At 45.5% G+C, this 11,453-nt stretch overlaps 2 protein-coding genes across 2 annotated transcripts in view; one reads left to right on the top strand and one right to left on the bottom strand.

Annotated features, from left to right (window-relative positions):
- LOC128877904 (uro-adherence factor A-like) overlaps positions 1-2,053 on the top strand; it is a 6,095-nt gene extending 4,042 nt beyond the window's left edge. Inside the window, exons 5-6 of the mRNA XM_054125546.1 lie at positions 84-848; positions 983-2,053. Coding sequence (XP_053981521.1) covers positions 84-848; positions 983-2,053 — 1,836 coding nt within the window. The remainder of the gene's footprint in view (positions 1-83; positions 849-982) is intronic.
- Positions 1-8,512, bottom strand: part of LOC128879118 (cAMP-specific 3',5'-cyclic phosphodiesterase) — a 169,632-nt gene extending 161,120 nt beyond the window's left edge. Inside the window, exons 1-2 of the mRNA XM_054127994.1 lie at positions 6,802-8,512; positions 3,262-3,492 (exon numbers count right to left, since the gene is read on the bottom strand). Of these exons, the coding sequence (XP_053983969.1) occupies positions 3,262-3,344 (83 nt within the window). The 5' untranslated portion in view covers positions 3,345-3,492; positions 6,802-8,512. The remainder of the gene's footprint in view (positions 1-3,261; positions 3,493-6,801) is intronic.
- Positions 8,513-11,453: the final 2,941 nt, after the last annotated feature.

Here is an 11,453-nt window from a genome sequence, read left to right as displayed (position 1 = left end):
AAGGAGAGAAAGTAAAAGTTGAAGTCGAGCTAATACCAGAAGCAGAAATACCGAAAGGAGAGCATGTAGAAATTCAAGTCAAGCGAATACCAGAAGAAGAAGAAATACTGGAAGGAGAGCAAGTAGAGGTTGATACAATCATCGTACCAGAAGAAAAAGAAGAAATAAAAGTTGAAGAAATTCTAGAACCGGAAGAAAAAGAAGTCGAACTCGAAGCAGAAGCACTGGCAGGGGCAAAAATAGATATAGAAGGCGAACAAATAATACCAGAAGAAAAAGAAATAATCGTCGAGGTAAAAGTAAGGGAAGAAGAAACGGAGGAAACACCAGACGAACAACTAGAGGCGAAGATACAAGTACTACCAGAGGAAGTGGAGGAAGCTAAATTAGGAGAAGAAATTGAGCAGGAGATGGATCAAGTTCTCGAAAAAGAAGCGGTCGAAATATTATCGAAAGAAGAACCATCTTCGCCCAAAGACCGAGAGGAATCGGTTGTAAAAGTGCCAGATGCGATTGCATCTGTTGAAATTGCAGCCAGCGAAATGGAAGAGATTTCACTTGCTTGCGTGTGCGAAGAAACACCTAGCGTTCCATCGACAACTTTTACGATGGAAGTGCAAGAGGAACAGGAAGAAGAAGAAACGTCGCTTCCGTGTGTATGCGAAGATCCGTCTAGCACTTTGCCAGAAACTCATCCTCCGGTCCAAGTGGAAGATATGTCTTCTATTTGCGTATGCGAAGAATCGCTGAAAATTTCACAGGATACCCATGCCGTGGAAAGCCTTTTCCAGCCCGATCAAAAATATACTCCATCTCCGTGCACGTGTATATCGGGAACCGTGACGACTGTGAGTACTACAGGTTATAATTATTATAAAGTTTTACAAGTAAAATATCGGTTGGTCGACGATAAGTGGTCAAGCCCCTAAACTTGTTTATCACGTTTATTATTTTCACGTTATTTTCCATTAATTCCGTGTAGCCGTATCCATCGGTGGAGCCAATCGTGAAAATGGAGATGACTCAAACGGAGATTACTCGGATGGAGATGTCCAAGACTAGGATGCAAACGATAACGCAAACAGTGTCCGATATCGGGACGCAAACGTGGACACAGACGCAAACGCAGACACAGTCGCTGTCGCTGTCGCTGTCGCTGTTGGGAGAGAGGATGACGAGACGCGGTCATCAGACTAAAATCATAACCGGTACGAGAAGAGTCGATCCAGAAGCAGAAATCATGGAGGTACCGACTCGATGGAAGAAGGTTTCGAAAGAGTCATCGATGATTAGGAATAACAGCGGTTCCCAGACAGAGAAATCGAGTTTCCTTCGTATCCTTCGATCTCTCAAGTCCAGCGTAGCCTATTCCAAGTACGAGCACGAACAGGAACTTGGATCTATTCGGTACGGTAAAAGATCGGAAGAAGCCGAGGCCGAGGGGGTATGCGATTGCTGCATGTGCGGTAAGATGGTTCCCAGTGCATTACCGAGCCCAAAGTCCCCATCAGTGGAATACCAATCGTCCGTGATCAGATTCCTCTCGGCGCTGCCTACGTCGAACAAGCCTGAACCACCTGGAATCGACCAAGCGGTGCAGCACGAGTCGATGTGCCCTGTCTGCAAGATTAAAAGACTCCAGATGTCTTTGCGATCTCAGGATTCATCGAAACAACAACTAGTTGTACCCGCGATCGCTAAGAAACTTACGCGCGATCAACAAGTCAGCGTCTGTGGGCATTCGACGAGAACACCGCCTCGCACCACGTTCAACCAAAAAACCGATCAAAGTTGCATGGTAAAGATTTCGAAAATCAAGCTCGAACGAACCAGGAGAATAGACTTGTTCGTCGAAACTGACGTTGCGGGAAAGGATGCGCGGCAAAGGATGATGGCACCGCCAGAACAAGTTGAACAAGAAGACAAAGAGGAATCAAAGGAAGAAGGCCAGTTGGAGGAGAAAGCCTCGATAGACTGTCTTTGCAGCGAGTCGATCGAAACGGAATCCGGATTGGTAAAGAGAGTGCGGTGTGCTTGCGGTGATCCTGATTGATTTGCATGTGCGCACATGCTCTTAGGGGGCGGATAAGATATATCGCGGAATTGGAAACCGCTAGAAGAATGCGTTCGCCACGCAAACGTAGCAACGAACGCGCTCAACGAAAGCTTCCGACCGAGCAAACGTCAAAATAGAATCGTAGATGGATGCGACAAAGGAAATTGTATGGTATGTAATTTCCAGTAATGTGGCCGGTTCGATGGTACTCTTCTAAAATCAATACCAGAGAGCCATTGCAGAGGAGAATGGTAGCCCTTTCATCTGTTCGATGCGTAATAGGATCAGCTATCGACATAAAATTAAATTTCAGCCCGGGCTTGACAGAAACGCGTGTGTCTAGCTAGAGTTTGTCCATGGTTCTGACAATTTTGTCTATTCCAGTCAAACGTAAATTTGTAATAAAACCGACTCGCGTGAACGTTGGACAAAACGTGTTCGTACCTTACGATTAAAGATACTCGCAAACTTGCGCACTTGTGTTTTATTTTGTGCTAATAAAGGATTCTTCTTATAAATCTATTAGACGAAAATGAATTTCTAGTTTGTTGATGAGTTTGTTTTCCAGATTAGCGACGATCCGGAAGTTGAATAATCGTTCGAAAAATCGAGAAATCGTTATCTCGTTAGGACAGACTCGGTAATTTGCACGTTTATATATCGTTAAACAGCGAATATTATTATAGATGGCCTCGGCAAAGTTTCAGCAGCCCTATGAGTCACGAGATTTCGTTACCGCCTAAAACGCGCACGCGAGGCGTTTGGCAGGAGACGATTACAATTTGTCGCCAAATTCAAACCAAGCAAACCAAAATAGACGCGTCATTTGTTAAATCGACGTTAAGTTCGATCTTAAAATAATTGAATTGTCCGACGAGAATGTTGACATTCTCAGTTCCTGTGAATGGCAATCGTTCTTTTAAAAATAAATTCGAATGATCATCGCAAGTATGACTATAAAAACGATGAACGAGCGATAACGTAAACTGGACAATTACTCGGTGGTCACTCGACCGAGTAACAAATCAACGCCAACGCTGCAATCAACAAGTAGATATCGCGACGAGGAGTCAACGAAACATCGCGTTGCGTCGCGTCGCGTCGCGTCGCGTTGTATGTAGTATGGTAAGGAAGAATCGTCGAAATAAAATAAAACTTTGTACTCGTGGTGTTTACGAGAGCAGAAAAAATGTCGTTCCACTTACCGAACGTTGGCTAAAGTGTGTCTCCGTGATCTGAGGTTGTGATAGCCGCGCAGCTCACCGATGCTTCCTTGTTCGGCCTGCATCTTGGCCTGTGCAGTTGCCGCTGCACTGGCGATCACGTGGTGCTGGTGTATCGGTGCACCTGCTGTCGTGATGCTTCTGCGCGATCGCCAACCCGTTCTGCTGCTGCCACCGCCACCGCTTGGGGTTGGCGATTTCTTCTGGTACGGCCTGCAAAATTCAGACCCCGCCAACGCGATTCAATTTCGCGTTTCGGCTCGCTTAGTTCGCACCCAACGACATGACGGTTTCTTTGTCCTTTGTTTATCCCATCGGAAACACTTTTCGTAAGATTTAGACTTTCGTCGCAGCTGAACCTCGCCGATTAAATTCCTCTTCGGAATCGTAAATTTATCTCGAAAGTAACGATTACGAAACGAGATCGGTGCCCGCTAAATTAATATTCTACATCCGATCGGTTAACCGAGTCTCGAATCGGTCACTCTGCTTCCTCTCGAAACGATAAGGTGTTTGTTCGTTCGTTCGTTATCGGTACTACTGTCACCTGATCGACCGTGTACCATCCTACGTCTAATCCCAAAACCTGAGAATGGGTTTCAATTGAAGTTTACCCTCGAAGCGATAAAGTTTGAGCAAAAGTCTTGTGACGCGACCAACGACCGCGACGGTAACTCGTCAATAGTTTAGGTAACATGGCCAAGGAAAAAGGGATGGACTGCCGCTACGTGCCAATGGAATTACTAAGATTCGATCAAACAATCGTGGCTTTATCGGATTTCTTTTCGCCACCGTCCCTTCGTTCACCCACCAAATCCAAGGAACGTGTCGACTGTTAACATGATGGTAGATAAAGCAAAGAAAGGGAAGGCAACCGTGTTAGTAATTCGCAAACAAACTGTCGCGTATTTGCGTAGCAAGTGCCAAACGAAAGAGCCATGACGTTGATACAACCGAAGTCCTCCTTGATTAAAGTGATCGTGCTCGAGGTTACACCAATAAACCCTGCACTCGAATGAAATAATCATGAGGTCGAAAGGGAAGTACGTGGTACTCTTTCAACTTGGCGAAAATTCTCGGCAACGAAGATTACGAGCAATCGTTGAACGAACATTGATTCGAGAAATGCCACGATGTACGACCACCGCGGCCGGTTACGGTATCGCGTCGTATCGAATCCGACGATCCTAACAACAAGAACCGTGTTTTTTCGTGAAACGTATTCAACCTCGAAACTCTTGCATTTACAACATTACTACCGTGAATAGTGCTGGACGAGATGTCATGCTTGCGACAGAATAGATCAAGTTTGGAATCGCATTAAGCGCGCTAGAGTGCTAGCTGCCTGCGTTCCAAGTAAACACGCGCAACTACCACCGGGCAAATGTAAATATTTTCATTACGTCCTGTTCTATCCTACATGTCTGCCGTGTACACGAGAAAATGAAAACTTAACGAGTGGCTGTAAACTACTGGCGATCGGCCAAAAGGCCACTATCGACTTGGAGATGGACCAGATCTTTCCAACTTGTACTTGTTTAACCGTCCGGTCCAAGTGATCGTTGCGTAGCTAACACAGTTTCAGATATTTCAGCTTGCGACGGTGTTGCGCGAGTACTAACAATAAGAATTTATTCAATTTATGTTTGGTCAAGGTTCGAACGAGAAAATTTGATCGATAAACGTTGCACGTATAAGATACGGATATACTACATACATTATACTATATTATACAATATAAGGATGTCTGTCACGAACAGAGACACAAAAGCGTGTTCAACAATTAATCCTGCGTTGAATTCTTCTGGTTTTTTCTCCGCGTGGTACAGGCATGAGTTCTCTAATTGAATAACGAATGGAAATGACATCGAACTCCCGAGAATGCTGGGATGCATCGACGCGACGAGTCGGCCGATTGCTTCGAAAATGAAAACCGAACCCCGCTGCAATGCAAACGCGGCTTTTCAAAGCTAGCCACGTTATCGACACTAGGCGACCCCCTCGCCTCGGGGTGGTAAAAAATAATCTGCGAGCGCGGCTATCGCGGGTTACAACAGTCGGTATCGATATGGTTTCGGAACAATGGAGGAACCGGTCGATAGACGTTATTGCTCAAAAACTAAATACAACGAAATACAAGATCAGAGATTTTTGGAGTAGAGCCTTGAAATTTTGAACCAAAAGTGCTCAAGGATTACATCGAAGAAATTCGTTTCGTAAAATTGGAGAAAAGAAGACGACGCGACAAATGATGTCAACACTTGTAAGGTCCGCTTCGTCACGTTCGTCTCATCCGAATAATTTAGGTCGTTAATTTCTGAACCGTTTACGCTTCGATGGAACATCTTTCGATAGCGAAGCCGGGCGTTTCCATAAACGGAGCAGCATAATAACGTGTCTAGCACGTAGGTGGGCTCTACATCGTCAACGACATCGCTATCACGGGCTGAACGACGCTTTTCGACACCAATGTCGCGCGGCTGGACCAGATTCGATCCGGATTTTATCCGACGCGACGCAACGTTAGCTACAAAGGAGGCAAAGACGAAATCGAGGAATCTAAATTCAATACAGACAGCTGTGCTTGGATAAAGAAGGTAGACTCGTTAAATGATGTTTCGTGCATCCAGGAAGTAGGCCAATGAAGACAAATTCGACGACGGCCTCGTAATTAACCCTTTCGTTACGGATGCCGACTATAGTCGGCGGCCGCGTGACGACCTGTGTGTACGGGTCCAACTATAGCCGACCGCGGGGTCCGCGGGATGATCTGTGTGCATGAGTGCGGCACATTTCGCGGCGCGATGCCCCGTTCAGTGGCGTCACTCCCGCGGCGCGTATTGCCGTAAGCATAGGGTTAAATAAGGTATTCGAGCCGTGGAAACGTTGCCTATCTTCACCGAGACAATTACGAGGAAACAATTGGCAGGCGCGCAACATTCACTCCTCAAAGACGTCCACGTGTCTAATAATATAAAACTATCAACGAATAATTCAAGCGAGCATTTCGCAAGGAATCTGTCATGAAACGCGCGTAAGCGAATGCGTTCACCGCGCGGCTCTCGAATCAGACGAATCTATGATCTAACGATCAAGGAGACGATCGGCACGGATGCTGTTGGTTGGTCGTTTACGCCGTGAGAATTTCGTTTGAACCTGACACGAGGCCTTTGCGCTTCGTCCTACGACGCACTCGCCACTTCGATCAGCGTCACCGTCGGCGTCGGCGTCGGCGACGACGCTCTAATTATATGTACGTGTTCCGTTTCAAAATTAGACAATCCCGTATTTATAGCGCGAAACGAAAACAGCGGACAGCGTGGCTAATAATAAACGTAATTATTTATAGGAATGCCGGTTAATGGCTGTAATATTTATATAACAATGGATGTTATATTATAATATAAGAAAGGTTAATTAAAATGAAATTGAAAGTGTCGGAAATTGTCCGAAACGACGGTACAAGGATCAAAGAAACCAATGTCGAGAATTTTTGAAACGGAGAAAAGCTAAACTACTGACCTCTCTCTGGTGTTACGGCCGTCCTCGTCATCCTCTTCCTCGATGTCGTGCAGCCTGGGGCTCAGTCGATGCTGAGTACCACCCTCCTTTGCGAAATCCTCCTCTTCCGTTCGTACAAGTTCTAACCTCTTTTCGTCGTCGAGACCGTCTAGATCTTCGTCGAGGTTGCTCAGAGGCGCCAACTCGCTCTCTCGAACAACGGAAATCTTCTTCGGTTGTTGGTGGTGATGGTGGTGGTGGAGGTGGTGGTGCTGTTGCTGTTGCTGATGTTGCTTCTCCTGTTGCTTCTGCTGCAACAGCTGTTGTTGCTGGTGACTCGACTGCTGCTGTTGTTGGTACTTGTGGCCGGTGGAGGCTTTCCTGGCCTCGGGGGTGGCCCCCGAGACAGCTGCACCACCCCCACCCCCGCCGCCACCGGCGCACGGCAGGCAGCAAGACCAAGCGCCCCCCACCTCGGCACCCTAGGCGCCACTTAACGTCAAAACATCCAGGGCCGACTGCACGGAGCTTTCCTCGAACTTTTCTCGGCACTCGACTGCCACGAATTATTCCCAGGCTCCTGCCGGATATCCGTCGCGTCGCGTCGCGTTGCGTCGCGTCGCGTCGTGAGCTACATTGTCCCAACGTCGTCTGCAGCGAGTCCGGTCCGATACGTTCACGCGAGCTTTTATCTTTATTCGGGCTTGGGGCGCGTCACATTAAACCATCTCTTTCGTGGTAGTCGAAAATTTTCATCGAACAACGATTCCGACTCGTTCGAGACTTTAATCAATTTCCTTTTGAAATTTCTCACACACCGTTTCGCGCGATAACGTACGTTTCAGCCCTTTTTTTAAGAAAATTGTTTTCAAAACTCTTCTTTGTCGTATTCGACTACTATTCCGAGTGTTTCGAAGAAACTTCCCTTCGAAAGTGTCACTGTACAACTGTACCCAAGGTGATCGAAAATGTCGTTGCCAAACACGAAGAGGGTTTGGTAACCATGGAAAAATCACAGAATTTCGTTCTAGCTATCCATTCAGGATTATTGAAACACACCATCACGACCGTGACGTGACCGTAACTTTGAACTTTTAACCGGTTACTCGATTACACAAGCACGATCAGAATTTAATCGAGAGGCCTTCGCGCAACCAAAGTCTCCTCTTGGACGGACACTAATCGCGCACCACGATTACACCTTGGAACAACCGAGTTCCCGAAACCACACTTGCATTGCACAACTACTTTTTCTCCCGGTACGAAAATACGGCGTTTGAACGCGTTCGGAGATATTTGAAGGAAATACACGGAATAAACAGTGGTTCGCGCAACGCCAAGATTCCATCGATGCCTCCTCGACTCATCCTGTTTGCGGTAAGCGCTCGTTAATCGTTATTCTCTCCGATATCGTGCTACCAGACCAACTAGACGGCTGACAATGAGTTCCGAATCCACTGGTCCACTGTTTCAGCTAGACCCTCCTTGTCTCCACTTTTGTCCTGTCGATGTCGGTTCCACCGGTATGCGACGAAGCAGTCATTGTTGGCCCAGACCTAACCCAGATATGCACCGTTTGCCGCGATGCTGCATAGGAAACGCGCGTAAAAAGCAACTCTAGTTTCCGAGGAATCGTTTGCGCCAAGACTCGATTATCTTTGGAACATTCGCGCATTAGCAGCGTACCATGCGCGGTCAACTCGACACAAAATTAATTGTTGATGATGACAAGAACTGCACGGTGATCTCGTTCGCCGCTAACTATGCTTTAGAATCGATCGTCTGCAACATTTACCCCGTTAGCTCGCGAATAAGTTTCAAAATCGAATGGACGGGGAGGCAGATGGAGAAAGGCAAACGGAGAGACGTGTTGCATCGGCCGTGATTGGTGACTTTCGTCGTGCACGCTGAGAACGAGAGTACCGAAAGTATCGCAAAATTTCTTGGCTACTAATGGCAATGTTTAGCTCTAATGTTTATCTGTGGATTGCTTCGCGTTACGTCAGTCATACATTATTATCGGACGAGACACGAGGAATCGAACATTTATCGAACGGTAAATGAATGCCAAGGATACGACAAAGGATATGACAAAGTCGTCCCATTTACGACGCTTCCATAATTCTCGTTCTCGAAATATCAAACATTCCTCGTATTCGGCGAGTGTAATATTCGACGCAGCTTCGAGCAGGAAATTAAGTAGTTCCGTTCGATCACTGGTATTCGATATTAATCGAACAGAAATCGATAGTCGAGGACTGTTATTTTTTGTAGCAGAAAAGCTGGAAAAGTGAAATGAAAATGTTTGTCGCAAAGTTGAGTTCCCCGATGAAAAATCATTTGCTACGGTATAGGTATTTCAACGAACGATACGTATTCTGTACGTTTCTAAACAGAAAACTTGTACTTGTGTAATTACAACGTGGAATAGATATCAGTGGAGACGTTCGGTATCGAAAGTCGAAAGGACTAAGACGTCGCGTCCGAGCTTTAATAAATTGTCAGCGATAGGATTCGCTTGCTCACTGTCCAAAACGTCGCAGAACTAATCGTTACGTGCGTCGCGTCGCGACGTTCAATTACACTCCGTCGCTTGACATTTCCAACGTCACTTGATATTGCTGCGTTTCCGACGCAAAACGCGGACAACGTTTTACTTTTTACTCTGGTTTCTTCAATCGAACCCAGTTTCCAAAAAAATTAAATTCAGCATAATATCGAACTGCGACAGTTCGAGTTTCTCGTGACAAGATTCTCGTTTGTTACGATGAAAAATCGTTGATCGGCCGGACAACGGTACAGAAACATTAAATCGGTTCGGTTGAAAGTTCACGTGTCAGCCGATAGATGATTTCCATGTGATAAATAATCACGACAGGCTAAAAACTAGCAAGACCAAGTTAACAGGATCTAGGTAATCGAGCAGAGATCTCGTCAAGTATGAAAGTTTTAATTTTCTCGCAATCCACGACAGTTTTTATTAACCATTATTACCCGGCAAATTGCCTAGAAAATGCAATCACGTTGGCACCAAGGTTTCTTCTTGACCAAGATAGGCTACCGTTCTACGTTCCATTTTCCCTACTCGTCCGAATTGTTTCTACAGAGAAATCGTACCAGGAATTTCGATCAACGAAGAATACAAGGATAGAAATAACAAAACGGAATCGATTCTGTTCCCGATCGATGCGAAAACTATTCTCCCTCGTAAGCGAGGACATTCCATTTTCTTCGGAATCCGATTAAAGGGTTCCGGGGTATCGAATAAACAAGAAATTAAGTTACGTCGTTAAGCGACACTTTCTTCGCGCCCTTTCGAAGCCAATAATCTGCTAGCCGATTAATTTCGCTTTAAACGAGAGCTCGGCAACCTGCTGCTATATTCAACCGGTGGAAAGCGATCCATTTTTATAATCTCATTACTCGTTATACATATACATATCCGTATCCGTATCGATAGCCATTTTAGCGAACGATACAACGAACGGAGATCGATCATTTGAAAATGTCGGCAAAGTGTTTGTACGAAATCGTTCCTCTTTGTAATATTTGACAAATGAAATTCATGTTACACGATATTATCACCTTTCGACGATGGAATATAAATGTTTTTGTCCATACGTTTTGTTTTCATCAACGTCCTGGTTTTATCTAAAAAAATACACCTCTCCGTGTTCCCTTCTCGCGAAAGGAAACAAAAAATGCGGAGAAACATTGGAGAAAGAGACGCAAAAGGGTGGAACAAATAGTGGGAATTCATCGTGGCTCCGGCGATAAATCACGTTTATGGGCGAACGAACGAGTAGCCTGCGTACGTCGATGAAAAACCGTCGACCGGAAACCAAACGCTTCCTCGAGTTTCATTCGTATTCGCCATTTCCTTTCGTTTCATTAGCGGCCGGGCCGAGTTTGAGAAATACAGTACGCGAGATCGGCCGCGCCACACCGAGGGCAAAAAAACTTTGAAAAATGGGTTAAACAAACCAGCAACGATAATTACTTTAGGAATATCTCTGAAATACCATTTAGCAAAATATTTGCAAAGACTTATGGTTGTTAATATATACCAGGAAATATCCTGTGTCGTCAAGTACCTACGGATCAATTGAAATTCTTCATCGATCATGCAAAAATTTCATATCTCTCCGAATATCATCAGCGAACGGAAACAAATGGAAAGGTCACTCGAGAGTTTCGAGACCATCGTTTCTGGGATGCAACTGCATTATTGGAGCTAACTTCCGTCATCAATTACAGAGACGCGAGTGTGCAATCAATGATTGTCCCGTAGGCGCGATCATTGATTGTAAGCACGAGCCCCTCTGGCATGTGTCAATTAAACGCGTCCGATGGTTAGCGCGATGGAAAATAAAATTATCGACGGCACCTGAATCGAACGTCAAAGAAACCTTTCGATCGAGTCTGTTCGCTGTTTAGTTTTCCAATTACGTAACGGTCGTAACGGAGGTTTACGATTTGGCCAATCGTGTTCCGGAAAAGTTGCCTCGATCCCATCGAGGGGGATACGCCATTAATGAGCAAACGGTACGACTACGAAGAGTACCAAGCACGAACTGCCATTGCCGCGGCAACGAAAACTACGACAAACGAAAAAACAATCAATTTTCAATCAACACGATATACGAACAATCTGTCATTTTTCTTACGTTGAC

This window comes from Hylaeus volcanicus, chromosome 6 (genome assembly GCF_026283585.1).
Source record: "Hylaeus volcanicus isolate JK05 chromosome 6, UHH_iyHylVolc1.0_haploid, whole genome shotgun sequence".
In the NCBI taxonomy this organism is placed as follows: Eukaryota; Metazoa; Arthropoda; class Insecta; order Hymenoptera; family Colletidae; genus Hylaeus; species Hylaeus volcanicus.
The sequence above is the reverse complement of the archived record's forward strand: the minus strand, read 5'-3'. Positions and strand labels throughout refer to the sequence as shown.